The following is an 18,922-nucleotide window of genomic DNA, read 5'->3' on the forward strand; positions in this document are numbered from 1 at the left end:
AAAATAAATCAGTTTTATAAATGAATGAATCAAATTTGAATAAATCAATGAATCATTATGGTCCCCACCAGAGTCTACCCTTTCACCAGTGTCTCCATCACAGTCCCCTCTTACATAAAGGTCCCATTTAGAGCCCCCTTTTACATCAGAGTCCCCCCCTTACATCAGGGACCCCATAAGAGTCTTCTTACACCAGCATCTATATTAGAGTCCCCTCCTAAATTAGTGTCCCCATCTAACTTGTACTGAAGACTGTTGGGGGGGGGGGGGAGTGGAGACCAGCTGATCTAAATCCTCATTCTGTGCACGTAAGTTCGACTCGAACAACGGTGTTCCCCTGTTTGCCGAATGGCGAACAATTTGGGGCGTTTGTGGCAAATACGATAGCTGCGGAACACCCTTTAAGGCCGCGTACACGCGGTCGGTCCATCCGATGAGAATGGTCCGACGTTCATCGGTTCACCGCTGAAGCGGACTGATGGTCTGATGTGCGTACACACCATCAGTTGAAAACCGGGTTTTGAACGCGGTGACGTAAAACACACGACGTGCTGAAAAAAACGAAGTTCAATGCTTCCAAGCATGCGTCGACTTGATTCTGAGCATGCACGGGTTTTGAACCGATACTTTTGTGTACTAACCATTGGTTTGGACCGATGGTCAGCCGTTCATTGGTTCAATTTTAAAGCAAGTTCTATAATTTTTGTCCGAAGGACAACAGACCGATGGGCAGTGCACACGGTCGGTTTGGACCGATGAAACTGGACTTCAGGCCGTTTTCATCGGTTTGGACCGACCGTGTGTACGCGGCCTAAAAGTCTATGGGAGAAATCAAAAGTGCTAATTTTAAAGGCTTATATGTATTGTATTATCATAAAAAGTGTTTGGGGACCCGGGTCTTGCCCCAGGAAACATGTATCAATGCAAAAAAAAGTTTTAAAAAAACGGCTGTTTTTTCCGAAGCAGTGATTTTAATAATGCTTAAAGTGAAACAACAAAAGTGAAATATTCCTTTAAATTTCATACCTGGGGGGTTTCTATAATATGCCTGTAAAGTGGTGCATGTTTCCCGTGTTTAGAACTGTCCCTGCACAAAATGACATATCTAAAAGGAAAAAAAGTAATTTAAAACTACTCGCGGCTATAATGAATTGTCGGGTCCCAGCAATACAGATAAAAGTAATTGAAAAAAATGGCATGAGTCCCCTCCCCCAGTCCAATACCAGGCCCTTTGGGTCTGGTATGAATATTAAGGGGAACCCCGCACCAAAATGTAAAAACATGAATTGCGTGGGGGTCCCCCCAAATTCCATACCAGGCCCTTCAGGTCTGGTATGGATATTAAGCAGAACCCTGCGCCATTATTTTTATTGCGTAGGGGCCCCCCTCAAATCCATACCAGACCCTTCAGGTCTGGAATGGATTTTAAGGGGAACCCTGTGCCAAAATAAAAACAAAATGGCGTGGGGTTCCCCCAAAAATCAATACCAGACCCTTATCCAAGCACGCAACTTGGCAGGCCCCAGGGAAAGAGGGCCACTTTACAGGCATACCATAGTACCCCCCAGGTACGAAATTTAAAGGAATATTTTACCTTTATTGTTTCACTTTAAGCATTATTAAATTTACTTTTTTTTGCATTGATACATGTCCCCTGGGGCAGGACCCAGGTCCCCAAACACTTTTTATGACAATAACTTGCAAATTAACCTTTAAAATGAGCACTATTGATTTTTCACGTTCACAGGCCCCAAATTTGTTCGGCTCATCCCTACCTATGATTAGTGTGAAGAAGGGAAACCACTCAACAAAGAACCCCAGCAGGACCTAGAAATGATAGAGCCTATCAATGTAGTAGCAACGGCTACTACAGAGAATATCAGTTTCCCCAGTGACCCCTCAGGTATGAGATATACAAACTTACAGTGTGCCAAGCTGGACCAATGTTAAGTACGCAATAAGGATCATACCCGAAGTTCAGCTTAAAAGTACCGTATTTATCGGCGTATACCGCGCACTTTTTTCACCTTAAAATCAGGGGGAAATCGTGGGTGCGCGATATACGCTGATACTGCTGTTCCTGGGCGAAATAGACCGAGCCAAGCCGAGTTTACTGCGCACTCGGCTAGGCTCGGCCACGCTCGGCTCCGCCCGCAGCCATGCGAGAGGAGCCGAACACACAGGAAGTCCGGCTCCTCTCGGCTCGGCAAAGGAGCCAAATCTAAAAACGGACACTCACAACGCTGGACGGACCCCGCGAGGAAGGCGCAGACGGACACCTCCAAAGACGCAGACGGACACCTCCAAAGACGCAGACGGACACTTCCAAGGCCGCACACGGACACCCACAAGGCTGGATGGACCCCGCGCAAGGCCGCAGACGGACGCCGGACAAGGCCGCCGATGGACGCAGGGCAAAAATGTAAAAGTTTTTTTTTCCCTTAAACTACCTTTATAGGTTTGGGGTGCGCGTTATACGCCGGTGCGCGGTATACCCCGATAAATACAGTATATAGATTTTAGTAAGCTGGTAGTATTGGTTTAAACATTGGGCCAGATCCACATACATTTGGATCGGCGCAGCGTATCAGAGATACACTACGCCGCTGTACCTTACCTGGCGTATATTCGAATCCTCAGCGAGTTCGCGCCGTAAGTTACGGCAGCGTAGTGTATTTCTGGCGGCGGATTTCAAATTGGGCGGGTTTCATTTAAATGAAGCGCGTCCCCGCGCCGAATGAACTGCGCATGTCGTCCAGAAATTTCCCGCCGTGCATTGCGCGAAATGACGCAACAACGTCATTTTTTGAACTTAGACGTGAGTAACTCATCCCTATTCACGGATGACTTACGCAAAAAAAATAAAAAATTCTAATTTCGACGCGCGAACGACGGCCATACTTAAAGTGGAGTTCCACCCAAATTTGGAACTTCCGCTTATCCAACTCCTCACCCCCTTACATGCCACATTTGGCATGTAATTTTTTTGGGGGGGGAGTGGGGGCTTCAGGAGGAGTGGGACTTCCTGTCCCACTTCCTCCTTCTGGGTAGACGATTAAGCCTAATCACCTACAGGAAGGGGTTGCTGTAGGGGACACGTGACAGGTCCTCGGCGATCGCCTGTCCAATCAGACGGCGCCTGTCCAATCAGACGGCGCCTCGCCGGGCCGCGCATGCGCAGTGCCGCTCGCGCATGCGCAGTGGGTGCCCGGCCGTGAAGCCGAAAGCTGTCACGGCCGGGTGCCCACACTGAGCATGAAGACGCCGGCCGGCGAGGGGGGGCGAGGAGCGGAGGTAAGTGTCGGTTTATTAAAAGCCAGCAGCTACACTTTTTGTAGCTGCTGACTTTTAATAAACTTACAAAATGGGTGGAAAACCCCTTTAACATGGCAAGTCTATCTATACGCCGCAAAATACCAGCTTTAACTATACGCCGGAAAAAGCCGACTACAGACGACGTTAGAAAATGCGACGGCCGCGCGTACGTTCGTGGATCGTCGTAATTCGCTAATTTGCATACCCGACGCGGAAAACGACGCAAACTCCACCCAGCGTGCGCCGAAGTATTGTATCAAAGATCCGAAGGCGTACGAAGCCGTACGCCTGTCGGATCTTACCCAAATGCCGTCGTATCTTGGTTTGAGGAATCAAACTAAAGATACGACGCGGGAAATTTGAAAGTACGCCGGCGCCGGCGTACTTCGTCTGTGGATCTGGCCCATTGTCTTGTGCACTAGGTCACATATCTGAGGTCAAGTTACCATGTCCTCCCGAAATGACCGAAAAGGGATGGCAGAGATGTTTGTGGAATCTGTCGGAACCCATGTGATGGAGCTTTCAGCTGATTGGTGTAGACTCATCATGGACGGTGGAGGACTGCTTAGTCATCACTTTAGGAGATTATTTAGGGAATGTTGTGTCCTTGTGGGAGGTGTGTGAAAGGACAAAGTGTTTATACTGAGGACTCTTCATTTTATGTTCTTGTGTATATAACCGGCATGCTTCACATTTTCCAAGTTAAAGCCTATATACAAGCATTTACCATTCAATTTAGAATACAACTATTACGTGAAAAACCTGGGGCAGAGCTTCCAGGACTTTCACCCACATAATGCAGCATGTTGGTGGGAGCCGGTCCCAATTGTTATTGTGGAGTTACTGACCTGGAACAAGTACGCAGATAATGAATTCGAAATTTTCTCCAACCTTTCTGATGCGCATACATGTTCCGGACCAGTGGCCCACAGATAATTACATTCATTAGGTCAGCATAACAGCCAGGCAATTCTCAGAAGGTGAACCCAACGACAGCCCATAATATTTTCAAAAGGAATAATCAATATTCTCAGGACAGGTCTTTCTTTTTTTTTAGCTAAATGTAGTGGAAGCTTTCAAGCCAATCAACCACTTTTCTGTTAACCACTTCAGCCCCGGAGGATTTGGCTGCCAAATGACCGGGCCACTTTTTGTGATTCTGCACTGCGTCGCTTTAACTGACAATTGCACGGTCGTGCGACGTGGTTCCCAAACAAAATCGATGTCCTTTTTTTCCCCCACAAATAGAGCTTTATTTTGGTGGTATTTGATCACCTCGGCGGTTTTTATTTTTTGCGCTATAAACAAAAATAGAGCGACAATTTTGAAAAAAAAAAGCAATCATTTTTACTTTTTGCTATAATAAATATCCCCAAAAAAATATATAAAAAAAAATATTTTTTTCCCTCAGTTTAGGCCGTTACGTATTCTTCTACATATTTTGGTAAAAAAAAAAAAAAAAAAAATGCAATAAGCGTTTAATGATTGGTTTGTGCAAAAGTTATATAGGTAGATTCAGGTACATTGGTGTAATGTTACGGCGGCGTAGCTTAGTGTGTTTAGGCTACGCCGCCGTAAATTAGGCATGTGCATTTCGTTTCGTTCCAAATCGAAATTCGGACAAATTTTTCATTATTCGGACATTCGGATGCATACGAATTCCCGAATTGCAATATTAATGAATTTACCGAATCCGAACGAACGTTTTCGATTCCGAATCGAAAACCCGCGGACGAAAGTCGATCGGAATTCGAATTTTTTTAAAAAAATTTTTTTCGAATTCCGATCGAATTTCGTCTGCAGGTTTTCGATTTGGAATTCCGATCGAATTTCGAAATTATATTCGAAGAGAGAATTTTCGAATTCGACCGGATTTTTCGAAATTCGGTCAAAAACGAACGAGTTCCGAAAACGAATTTAACACATGTAACGAACCTAACTTAACGAAATTAATTAAATAACGAATTAAAACGAAACAAAACAAAACAAAATTTTCCCTTTTGCACATGCCTACCGTAAATTAGTTAGGCTAGTAATGATTCTCAATATACTTACCTGCTAATTTACGGCGGCGTAGCCTAAAACGAGCGGGCATAAGGGCGCCTAATTCAAATGGGTTGGGGGGGGGGGCATGTTTCATGGTAATGAGGCTTGACCTCACGTTTTTGACGTTTTTTAGCTACTGCGCATGCGCCGGACGCCTACATTTCCCAGTGCGCATTGCGGATAAGTACGCCGACCCGGGCCTATTGATTTAGACGTAAACGACGTAACCCCCGATTCGCGGACGACTTACGCAAACGACGTAAAAAATTCGAACCTCGCTGCCGGAACGGCGGCCATACTTTAACATTGTTATTTCACCTCATAGGTGGAATAACTTTAGGCCGCCTAAGGCCTTACGGAAACGGCGTAAATCGACTGCGGCGGCCGGGCGTAGGTTCGGGAATCGGCGTACAAACTCATTTACATAATCTACGCCGACCGCAATGGAAGCGCCACCTAGCGGCCATCCAAAATATTGCAATCTAAGATAGGACGGCGCAAGCCGTCCTATCTTAGATAGGTTTAAGCGTATCTCTGTTTGAGCATACGCTTAAACTTAGGTCGGCGTAGATTCTGAGTTAGGTCGGCTTATCTATTGATAAGCCGGCCTAACTCTTTTTGAATCTACCTAATAATAGCGTTTACAAAATAGAGGATAGTTTTATGGCATTTTTAATAAAAAAAAAATGTATTAGTAATGGCGGCGATCAGTGATTTTTATCGTGACTGCGACATTATGGCGACACATCGGACAGCTTTGACGCTATTGTGATGGAAGTTACTAAAATTTATATTTTTGTGTTATGATTACTTTTCTCCTGAGCTACTCAAATGTTGCCTTTCTTTCATTATATTGTTTATTTGTTTTATTTCCTTTTATTTCTTAATCGATATAAGATATAATACATATGTATGTGAGTGTATTAGAAAATTACTTTCCTTAAGAAACATTATAGAGTTAACCAACCCTTCAGGAAGTGATTAAGTGAAAACAGATGTCTTCAAACCCCTCCAAAACAGCTCCTCCCATGGCCCCTTCCATCCAAGAAACAAAGATGGCCCCCAAAGACTTTTGAAACATGTGCAGTATGCCAAGAACAGATGTCACAGGGGCGTGTAATAAGGGACTATATATGGACTGACCTATCAGCTGTGCTCATGTGTGTCATGTCATGTTGTTTATAAAAGATCAATAAAAAGTCCAGCCCCCTCTCTGATGCTGGAACACCGAAAGGAACAGAGCTCTCTCTCAATTCTCTGCATACTTTCACAATTTGGGTCAAACGGCAGAATGGGTTAAACCCTGAGGTTGTGTCAGGGGTCAATCCTTGTCACTATTTTGGGACCATTGTCATTTATACAGCGATCAGTGCTATAAAAATGCACTGATTACTGTGTAAATGACACTGGCAGGGAAGGGGTTAACCACTAGGGGGCGAGAAAGGGGTTAAGTGTGTCCTAGGGAGGGATTCTAACTGTGTGGGGGGGCTGGGCTACATGTGACACGATAGCGATCACTGCTCCCGGTGACAGAGAGCAGAAGATCAGTGTCCTTTCACTAGGCAGAACAGGGAGATGCCTTGTTTACATAGAGCTTATTACATAGAGACATTGGGCCGGATTCAGATACATTGGCGTATCTGTCCCGCCCATATCTGGCGCGAGTTCTTTATTCACAAAGAACTTGCACCCTTAGTTAGAGCGGCGTAGCGTATGTGTTGCGGCGTAAGGCCGCGTAATTCATGTAGTCCAAGGGAGGGGGGCGAGCACGACACTCCACACCAGGGAGAAAGCCTTGCATTACAGTGTGGAGTTACAGACAGAAGAACAGGAAGTGAGGATTTCTCAGAAGAAATAAGGACATTTAAAAGCAAAATGGAAGGATGAGGTAAGTGAAGGAGGACTGCACTAAGGTAAAGGAAGCTAATTAGGGAAAAAATTGTACCTTTACAACCCCTTTAATTGAGCTGTATATGGCCAGTCTTACCATGTCACTAACTGCAGTCATTCTAATTAGCTTCTTACCTCTGAGATTTAACTTTTCAATCGGTTCTCCATGGCCAGCCTCTTTATTTTTAAAATACGATATTGAGGTATCTTTAAAAACAAACCAATATTGCTTGTAAGCTTTCAACGTTAACTTTTTGGCTCTGAAAGACAAACAGAAATGTGTTATCAGTCTCCCCCATTTCTCATCCCAATGTGGAGACAAATATGTGGCCAAATGACACTCAGTGTGAGAACAGTACAAGGTATAATGAGCACCCTAATGTATGAATGTATGGAACTTGCTGAAAGCTGAACGCCTGGAATTATTTGTATTGCTTACTTACATTGGTCCAGTTTGGAAAAAAGGGCCAGATTCACAGTGGAGATACGACGGATTATCTCAGATACTCCGTCGTATCTCTCAGAGTATCTATGCGACTGATTCATAGAATCAGTTACGCATAGATATCCCTAAGATCCGACAGGTGTAATTGTTTTACACCGTCGGATCTTAGGATGCAATACCGCGGCCGCCGCTGGGGGGAGTTTGCGTCGTAAACCAGCGTCGGGTATGCGAATTAGGAGTTACGGCGATCCACGACGGATTTTCGCGTTCGCTACGTCGCCACTAGTCTAGTTTCCCGTCGCAAAGTTAGTCGTCGTTTTTGGTGCCTTAACTGTACACAGCAATCGTATTGCTGTATAAAGTATGGCCGTCGCTCCCGCGTCGAAATTTAAAAATTCACGTAGTTTGCGTAAGCCGTCCGGGAATACGGAATTACGCTACGCACGCCGCTGTTCGAAAAAATTACGTCACTGCGCACAAAGCACGGCGGGAATTTCGAAACGGAGCATGCGCAGTAGGTCCGGCGTGGGAGCGCACCTAATTTAAATGGCACACGCCCATTTAAATTACGCGGGCTTACGCCGGTGGCCGCCGGCGTAGTTTTCATCGCAAGTGCTTTGTGAATCAGGCACTTGCGATGAAAACTTGCGGCGGTGTAACATATCTACGATACGTTACGCCGCCGCAGCTCTACGTGAATCTGGCCCAATGTAAGTATGTATACTATGGCCCCGATTCACATACATCGGCGCATATTTATGCCGGCATAGCGTATCTAATATACGCTACACCGAAGCAGCGCAGAGAGGCAAGCACCGAATTCACAAAGCACTTGCCTCCCAAACTGCGCTGGGTTCCCTCGGCGTAAGCCGTCGTAGGTGGAAGTGGGCGTGAGCCATGCTAATGAGGCGTGACCCCATACAAATGATGGGCCGAGTGCCATACAAGTACTTAAAACGAACGGCGCATGTGCCGTCCCGTGGACGTATCCCAGTGCGCATGCTCAGAATCACGTCGGAACTACTCCCTAAGATACGACGGATCACTGCCTACGACGTGAACGTGACCTGCGCCCAGCCCTATTCACATACTACGTAAACAACCCAAAATACGACGGCTGTGTTCCCTGGTCCATACCTTAGCATGAGTTGTGCCTCATATATGGGGAATAACTTTACGTGGGACGTACGGCTTACGCAAACCGCGTATATTATGCGCCGGGCGCAAGTACATTTGTGAATCGACGTATCTCCCTCATTTCCATATTTGAATAGGAAATCAATGGGAGCGCCACTTGCGGCCATCGTAAATATGCGCCCACGAAACGCCGGCGTAGGAAAGTTACGTCGGTCGGATGAAGCCTATTTTCAGGCGTATCTAGGTTTCAGAGTCCGGCGCATAGATACCACGCCGCATATTTACACTTACGCTGCGTATCTCGAGATACGTCGACGTAAGTGCTTTGTGAATCCGGGCCTATATTGTCAAAAGTATTGGGACGCCTGCCTTTGCATGCACATGAACTTTAATGACATCCCAGTCTTTGTCCATAGGGTTCAATGTTGAGTTGGCCCGCTCTTTGCAGCTATAACAACTTCAACTCTTCTGGGAAGGCCGTCCACAAGGTTTAGGAGTGTGTCTATGGGAATGTTTCACCATTCTTCCAGAAGAGCATTGAAAACTGTCCAAAATGTCTTGGTATGCTGACATCTTAAGAGTTCCCTTCACTGGAACTAAGGGGCCAACCCAACCCCTGAAAAACAACCCCCCACCATAATCCCCCCTCCACCAAATGATTTGGAGGGGTGGTCCAATACTTTTGGCAATATAGTGTGGATGAACGAGTTTGGGGTGGAGGAACTTGACTGGCCTGACCTCAACCCGATAGAACACCTTTAGGATGAATTAGAGCGAAGACTGTGAACCAGGCCTTCTCATCCAACATCAGTGCCTGACCTCACAAATGCGCTTCTGGAAGAATGGTCAAACATTCCCATAGACACACTCCTAAACCTTGTGGACGGCCTTCCCAGAAGAGTTGAAGCTGTTATAGCTGCAAAGGACGGGGCCAACTCAATATTTAACCCTACGGACCAAGACTGGAATGCCATTAAAGTTCACTCCAAAGACATGTTGGTAGGTTAATTGGCTTCTGCCTAAAATTGGCCCTAGTATATTAATGCGAGTTAGGGACCTTAGATTGTAAGCTCCTTGAGGGTAGGACTGAATGTACATTGTATATGTAAAGCACTGCGTAAATTGACGGCGCTATATAAGTACCTAAATAATAATAATAATGTGCGTGTAAAACAGGGGTCTCAAATTTGTGGCCCTCCAGCTGTTGCAGAACTACAAGTCCCATCATGCCTCTGCCTGTGGGAGTTATGCTTGTAAATGTTAGCCTTGCAATGCCTCATGGGACTTGTAGTTTTGCAACAGCTGGAGGGCCGCCAGTTTGAGAGCCCTGGTGTAAAAGCAGGTGTCCCTATACTTTTGACAATATCATGCATGTAAATGGAGCCTGTAACGGAATGGCCCGTGATACCCAGAGACTTTTGAAGGATGCGGGTACTGTGCCAGCTTCACTAATGACTCTTGGGTCTAGGGTCATCCTATGTCCATTAGGGGCATAGGATGACTGAGAAATGATATCATGGATTACATGAGATGGGGCAGTAAGGATAATTCATGTATTGCAGGATATCTTGAAATATTACAAGTTGTTCCTTCTGAACACAACAGGTCAATAGAGTGTCTCCTTCAATGTGGTACATAGACTGTTGAGGTGCTAATTAAGTCTACATGGCTGTAATGATAAAAGCTTGCTGTGATTGCATTCTATTGTCTATTGGGCTAATTAAGTCTGCCTCTCAAGAACCTTTCATTGTGTGAAGTTCTATTGATGTTAATATGTGTTGTGACTTAACACACTCTAAAGGTCAGACATTTGACTCATGTTCACTAAAGGAATGTGGATTATGTAGCAGGTGGGAATAGCTTATCGCGGAGTCAGAACGTCTGTCTAAGATGTGGATTGAGGGGGACTCGTTAAGCACCCATTGTGTGATGTTGTGGGTGGAGTTTGTCATTGTCCCTTTTCTTACTGCAGCATGCTTTCTAACTGTATATAAGAAAGCTACGTTTACCATTAAAGATTCATTTGTTTGGAACCAGAGAACAAAGCTGTGTCTAGTTATTCTGGGAAAATCCATATGGATCGTGTCTGCTGGATTGTGGAGTGTCGGATAAGCTGTCTTGGGTTGGTGGAATGGAATATCGTAAACGGTGTTAACCCCTGACCGTTACAGAGCCTATAGCTGAACTCCAGCTCACTCCTATGTGTACTGCTTACTCACATTGGACCAGCTTGGAAAAATGTAAATATGTATGATAAGTATGTATATCTCATATCTGATGAGCTGTGGAGAAAGCTGGCAATCATTGTAGTAGTTGGTGCTACTACAGAGATAACCTTGATCTTCCGAGTCTTGTTGGGGTTCTGTGCCATGCGGTTTCCCCTCTGCTCCATAAAGTCACTGCCGGCTTCTCAGTGTGCATGCGCGAGTCACACTGCGCATTGTGCATGGACACACAGCCTCCTGGAACCTATAACATGTCCCAGAAGGCTGTGGGAAAAGATAGGGGGGTTTGCGGTGATCCAAGCGGAAGTGGGAGTGAGTACCTGCCAAAACTAGGAATCCCCCCAACAAGTATGCAATGGTAAAAGGGGGGAGGGGTGCAAAAGTGGGGCTCCCCCTTTTGGGTGAAGTTCCACTTGAAGCAGAGCAGACAGAGGCTGAAAACAAGCAATAATATGAGGCATTATATATCCACCATATGTACATTACAAACACTTACCTAAAAAGTTTTAGGTTATCGGCAAGTTTTGGTATGTCTGTTATATCCTCCTAACAAAATAATAATAAAAAAAAATATTAAAGGGATGTCAAAAATAAAAAAACATCTTTGTATCTGGATTATAATGGGAATTTTCCCCAGAGTTTTACTTGCAAAGTGAACTGCTTATTTGCCTACATCAACCCCGATGGGGTAGATTCAGAGAGCAATTACGCCTGCGTATCCATAGATACGCAGCGTAATTGCTAAGTAGCGCCGGCGTATCTACTTTCTGTATTCAGAAAGCTAGATACGCCGACTTTAGCCTAAAATACGACTGGCATAAGTCTCTTACGCCGTCGTATCTTAGGATGCATTCTGACGCTGGCCGCTAGGTGGCGCTCCCATAGATGTCAGCGTAGAGTATGTAAATTACATACTTACGCCGATTCACAAACGTACGTGCACCCGGCGGTAGTTTTTTACATCGTTTGCGTACGTAGTTTTCGGCGTAAGGCTGCTCCTGCTATTAGGAGGGGCAGCCAATGTTAAGTATGGACGTCGTTCCCGCGTCGCGATTTGAAAATTATACGTCGTTTGCGTAAGTCGTCCGTGAATGGCGCTGGACGCCATTTACGTTCACGTCGAAACCAATGACGTCCTTGCGACGTCATTTACCGCAATGCACGTCGGGAAATTTTAGGGACGGCGCATGCGCAGTACGTTCGGCGACGGGAAGGCGCCTAATTTAAATGATCCACGCCCCCTACGGGATCATTTGAATTACGCGCGCTTACGCCGGCCCCTTTTACGCTACGCCGCCGCAACTTTATAGGCAAGTGCTTTGTGAATCAAGCACTTGCCCATAAAAGTTGCGGCGGCGTAACGTAAATGTCATACGTTACGCCGCCGCAGTTTTGCGCGCCCCTACCTGAATCTACCCCACTGTGTCTACTGGGGTCCATGCCATGGCATCGCCTCTGCAACTACTATCAGGTCCTGGTCCGCCAGTCTTCATCCAATGAGAACAGATCCCCCATCCAATGAGAACAGATCCCCCATCCTTGACAATAGACAGTGCAAACTTTAAGCGTTACATGTACAACTATGTAGTGTTTAGGGCTAAGAGCATTCGTTTGATTTTCTAAAGGTTATCAGGGTCAAATCGACATTAGTTTTTTTGACCATAGTGATGAAAATATTCTATGGAGCAGCATGTTTAAGGCCTCGTACACACGAGGGGACATGTCCGATGGAAACGGTCCGCGGACCGTTTTCATCGGACATGTCCGCTCGGAGATTTCTGTCTGATGGTTGTACACACCATCAAACAGAAATCCGCGCGGACAGGATACGCGGTGACGTGGCCGCGGCGACGTGCGCGACCCTGGAAGGTCAATGCTTCCACGCATGCGTCGAATCACTTTGACGCATGCGAGGGCTTTCGGCCGAGCAGACATGTCCGGTGAGTCATACAGACGACCGAACATGTCCGACGGACAGGCTTCCAGCGGACATGTTTCTTAGCATGCTAAGAAACATTTGTCCGCTGGAAACTGTCCGATCAGCCGGAAAATTTTCCGGTCGGCCGTACACACGACCGAACATGTACGTGGAAACTGGTCCGCCGGACCAGTTTCAGCGGACATGTTCGGTCGTGTGTACGAGGCCTAAGGCCTGTGTTCACACTGCCGCGACTTTCGTTACGACTTTGCCCTGTGGTCCGACTTCCATGCGACTTCAATGAACGGGATCAGATTTTCATCCGACTTTGAGATGATTGCAACTTGTTCTTTGACCAATCAAAACAATTGGTTTTGCTTCACGCCATATTTATAAAAAAAAAAAAAAAAAAAAAAACAGCGTGGCCCCCCCCCTAATACCAGGCCCTTTGAGTCATGTTGGCCTGGTATGATTCAGAGGGGAGGGGGCGCTCGCCGGGCTACATGCTCGGAAAGGGGTCTGGTATTGATTTTGGAAGGGACCCCATACTGTTTTTATTTTTTATTTTGGGGGGTTTCCTCTCAAAATTCATTCCAGAACGAAGGGCCAAAAATGAAGACGCACCGGACCCCTGCTGTGAGCCGCTGCTTTCTCCAGTGTGAACCCAGCCTAAAGGGGGCTTCCAGATTCCAATAAGCCCCTGCCTGCAGACCCCCCACAACCACCACCCAGGGTTGTGGGGAAGAGGCCTCCCCCGCTCCAAAGCACCCATCCTCCCATGTGACCTTGTATGATTCACGAGGGAGGCGCTCATTAGCTCTAACCCCTTTTCTGACCTGCTGGGCTGCATGCTCGGATAAGGGTCTGGTTTTTGGGGGGTCCCGCAAAATTATTATTTTTTTTTTAAGACCCCTTTCACAATGAAGCGTTTTTACAGCGTTTTAGCGTTAAAAATAGCGCTTTTAAAACGCTCATAAAACGCTCTCCATGCATCTCAATGGACCCATTCACACTGAGTTCTGCAAGCAGCATCTTTCGAGCAGCTTTTGGGCACTGAAAAAAACGCTCCAAAAACGCCATTAAAATGAATTGAAAGCGCTGTAAAAACGCCTTGCCTTTTCACACTGAGGAACTGCAAAAACGCCCTAAAATGTTAGGGTCTTAGCGGTGCTTTACCAGCATTTTCCGGGCGCTGGCAGTGTGAAAGGGCTCTGAAAGCACTCAGGCTTTCACATTGGGATTGCAGATGAGGCTTCTTTCAGGCGCTTTACAGGCTTTTTTTAACGCCAAAGCGCCTGAAAAATGCCCAGTGTGAAAGGGGCCTTAACGTGGGGTTCCCCTTGAAATCCATACCAGACTGAAGGGTCTGGTATGGTCTTGGGGGGGACCCCACACCAAAATAAATAAATTGGTGTGGGGTCCCCCCAAGACCATACCAGACCATTCAGTCTGGTATGGATTTCGAGGGGAGCACCACATTAAAAAAAAATTGTCATGGGGCCCCCCCAAAAACCAGACCCTTATCCGAGCATGCAGCCCAGCAGGTCAGAAAAGGGGTTAGGGCTAATGAGCACCCCCTCCTGAATCATACCAGGTCACATGCCCTCAACATGGGAGGGTGGGTGCTTTGGGGCGGGGGAGGCCTCTTCTCCACAACCCTGGGTGGTGGTTGTGGGGGGTCTGCAGGCAGGGGTTTTATTGGAATCTGGAAGCCCCCTTTAGGCTGGGTTCACACTGGAGAACGCAGCAGCTCACAGCCGGGGTCCGGTGCGTCTCCATTAACCGTTTTGGTCCCATTTCAGCCTGAATTTTTGCCTGAATTTGGACCTAAAAATATTACCCAAAAGACGCACAGGGCTCCTGTGCAAATTCCCACCGGAGCTGCTGCGGAGATATGTGAACCGGCTCCATAGAGAGCTGGTCACAATCTCCTGCTATGCGAATTGGATGCGGTGAAATCGTATCCAATTCACAATAGTGTGAACCCAGCCCTAAGAAAGGGGGCCCTAAGTTTCCAGCCCCCCATGTGAATGAGTATGGGGTACATTGTACACCTACTCATTCACCCCCAAAAAAGCAGTGTAGTGTAAATAAAAACATGACACGGTTTTGGACAAGTCCTTTAACCACTTGCTTACTGGGCACATATACCCCCTTCCTGACCAGAGGACTTTTTGCGATTCGGCACTGCGTCGCTTTAACTGACAATTGCGCGGTCGTGCGACGTGGCTCCCAAACAAAATTGACGTCCTTTTTTTCCCACAAATAGAGCTTTCTTTTGGTGGTATTTAATTACCTCTGCGGTTTTTATTTTTTGCGCTATAAACAAAAATAGAGCGACAATTTTGAAAAAAAAATATTTTTTACTTGTTGCTATAATAAATTGCTCAATTTTTTTTTTTTCAGTCTAGGCCGATATGTATTCTTCTACATATTTTTGGTAAAAAAAAAAAAAAAAAAAAAAAATCGCAATAAGCGACTGGTTTGCGCAAAAGTTTTAGCTCCTACAAAATAGGGGACAGAATTATTATTATTTTTTATTATTTTTTTTTTTTACTAGTAATGGCGGCGATCTGCGATTTTTATCGGTACTGCGACATTATGGCGGACACATCGGACACATTTATACTGTGATCAGTGCTATAAATATGCACTAATTACTGTATAAATGTGACTGGCATTGAAGGGGTTAACACTAGGGGTGAGGAAGGGGTTAAATGTGTACCTTAGTGAGTGTTACTAACTGTGGGGGAAGGGGGATGACTGGGGGAGGTGACCAATCTGTGTCCCTATGTACAAGAGACACAGATCGGTCTCCTCTCTCCCGGACAGGACGTGGATCTGTGTGTTTACACACACAGATCCACATCCTTGTCTCTATAACCGCCGATCGCGGGAGCCTGGCGGACATCGCGGCCGCCAGGCACGTGCATCGGCATCCCAGTAATGCGGCAGGCACCCGCGCCCCCCCAGTGGCCAGGAGATGCGGAGGCCGTAAAAACACGGCGGCTCAGAGAATTAGAACAACCCTGCGGCCATATAAAGTCGTACGGCCGTTGGGAAGTGGTTAACCAAAAAGAATAATGTCTGTTGTAGCTCCAACGTCAGTCACGTTGTGTTCCTCCGTCGCCGCCGACCCGAAGAGAAACAAAAATAACGCTCCTCCTCCAACGCCGCTGGCTCCCGCCAGTCTGTCAGTTCTGGTGTCTGACAGTTCTTATATAGCTATGGGTGTGGCCATCAGGTGACGTAACCCGTAGACCTCCTTGTGTCGTCACGGACTGGCCGACTTTGTAAAAAAATTATATTTGTGTCTTTCTTAAAACTTTTGGCCAGGGCTGTACAAATCTCTACATTTAATATAACAGCATTAAACAATTAAAAAATACAATTAAAATTTACATTAATGCAAATAATGTAACTGAAAATAAACATTCACTGAAAACACCCCATACTGCCCCATTATTCCAGCATAAATATGTACATACCAATATTTTGTTGGACTTTCCTCCTTCCAGTGCCACCTCTAAGTTGGAAAGGGCAGCGTCTATTTCATCTGTTTCCCCGTCTGTGGGTAATTCACATGACTCATTTGATACTGATAACTTGCTTATGTGATACTATATTGGATAAAGAAGAAAGAGATTGGCTATCAGCACAGTGTCTGAGACAAAACTCAGTCTAGACCAGGGTGGTGCCCACTATTGGGTGGCAGAGGCTTTAAAATAAAATAAAATAAACCTTTGTTTAAGAAAATTGGGGCAGAAAATGTTTTTGAACACAGTAAAATCTGACCACCCAGGGGCATATTTATTGGTTAGTATGGCCCTGGTATGGCCTTGCATATCTGTGACTGTAGTAGAGAGTAGGGGGTACTATATACACCACCTGTCCTCCTCATATTTTGTTAAAAGAGCAGCAGCTGGACAGAGTTCTCAAACCTCCCAGATTTTCTAGTCAGTCTCCAATACCGGGCATTTTCACCCCCTTCCTGCCCAGACCAATTTTTAGTTTTCAGCGCTGTTGCACTTTGAATGACAATTGCGCGGTCATGCAACACTGTACCCAAATTAAATCTTTATGTTTTTTCCCCCACAAATAGAGCTTTCTTTTGGTGGTATTTGATCGTCTCTGCGGTTTTTATTTTTTGCGCTATAAACAAAAGAAGAGCGACAATTCTGAAAAAAAAACAAACACAATGGGCTAGATTCAGGTACACTAGCGGCGGCGTAACGTATCCCGTTTACGTTACACCACCGCAAGTTTTCAGCGCAAGTGCTTGATTCACAAAGCACTTGCCTGTAAACTTACGGCGGCGTAACGTAAATGCGTCCGGCGCAAGCCCGCCCAATTCAAATGGGGAGTGTACCATTTAAATTAGGCGCGCTCCCGCGCCGGACGTACTGCGCATGCTCAGTTTTGAAATTCCCACCGTGCTTTGCGCGATGTGACGTCATTTTTTTGAACGGCGACGTGAGTTAAGGCGTTTCTTATTCCTGGACGTCGTACGCAAAAAATAAAAAAAATTGAAATTCAAAGCGGGAACGACGGCCATACTTTAACGTGGCTCGTGTAAAGTTAATCCATGTAAAAGCAGGTGTAACTTTGCGATGGGAAAAAATTACTAGCGCCGTAAATGCTCATTAGCATACCCGACGCAGGAAAACGACGCGGACTCCACCCAGCGGCGGCCGAAGTATTGCAGCCTAAGATCCGAAGGCGTACGAAGCCGTAAGCCTGTCGGATCTTAGCCAAAAGCCGTCGTATCTTGTTTGTGAATCACAAATAACGATACGACGCGGCAAATTTGAAAATACGCCCGAGTATTAGTAGATACTCCGGCGTATCTCGTCTGTGAATCTGGCCCAATATTTTTTACTTTTTGATTTAATAAATATAAAAAAAAAAAAAATCTCCTCAGTTTAGGCCGATACGTATTCTTCTACATATTTTTGGTTAAAAAAAGTTGCAATAAACGTTTATTGATTGGTTTGAGCAAAAGTTATAGCATCTACAAAATAGGGGATAGATTTATGGCATTTTTTTTCTAATAATGGCGGCGATCTGCGTTTTTTATCGTGACCGTGACATTGCGGCGGACATATCGGATACTTTTGACACGTTTTTGGGACCATTCACATTTATACAGCGATTAGTGCTATAAAAATGCACCGATTACTGTGTAAATGTGACTTACCCCTAGATGGCCGGTAAGAAAGGACGTCATATGAAGTCCATCCGGAAGGAAGGAGGGTTCCCGCCGGCGTCATATTACTATGGGCCAATAAGGAAGCGGTTAAGATAAAATGGCTTTTCAGTATACCATAGCTCACTTCCGCATGCCACACCCGGGAATTGCAGATCTCTGCTTGAGCTAATTAGAACATGATGTCATACGGGTTCAGCTGGGGGTGCCTCAAGATGACAGCCGCTAAGCCTGCCTCCCTCCTACTTGCGGAAAGACTAAAGGCCTTCTGGCATATGTGACATGCATTTCCCAAGTGGTCCAGCGAGAACTATGCACGACCGTAAAGTCCCCCTCTCCACTCTAGAACATGGGGTAAGATACGATTCTGAATACTCAGCGTTCCCAAGATCTTGTTGGAAGGATCGTAAAGTCCGCCTCTCACTTCCAGAACATGGGGTAAGTTAAGTAAAGGGCAGAGGACATTATGTAATATGTGGACCTTTCTATTACTATAGAGTCTACTTCAAGGTCCATCCACCCAAAATATGCGCCAACCTGATCCAGGACAGCCATCAGGAATTATGGGGACCAGCGGACCGTTTCCGCGGATAAATCCTCTCGAGGATTTCAGAAGATTTCCATGCGATGGAGTGCACTCACCATCGCATTGAAATCCGCGCCGAAATCCTCTGGCGATGACATGTCGCGCCGTCGCCGCGATTATGACGCGGCGACGTGCGCGACGCTGTCATATAAGG

At 46.0% G+C, this 18,922-nt stretch overlaps 1 protein-coding gene across 2 annotated transcripts in view; it reads right to left on the minus strand.

Annotated features, from left to right (window-relative positions):
• FERMT1 (FERM domain containing kindlin 1) overlaps positions 1–18,922 on the minus strand; it is a 96,738-nt gene that overhangs the window by 22,713 nt on the left and 55,103 nt on the right. For both annotated transcript variants that reach the window (XM_040351694.1, XM_040351693.1), the window contains exons 8-10: positions 16,465–16,596; positions 11,555–11,604; positions 7,387–7,511 (exon numbers count right to left, since the gene is read on the minus strand). In XM_040351694.1, the coding sequence (XP_040207628.1) occupies positions 7,387–7,511; positions 11,555–11,604; positions 16,465–16,596 (307 nt within the window). The remainder of the gene's footprint in view (positions 1–7,386; positions 7,512–11,554; positions 11,605–16,464; positions 16,597–18,922) is intronic.

The sequence above is a fragment of the Rana temporaria genome, chromosome 4 (genome assembly GCF_905171775.1).
Source record: "Rana temporaria chromosome 4, aRanTem1.1, whole genome shotgun sequence".
Lineage (NCBI taxonomy): Eukaryota > Metazoa > Chordata > Amphibia > Anura > Ranidae > Rana > Rana temporaria.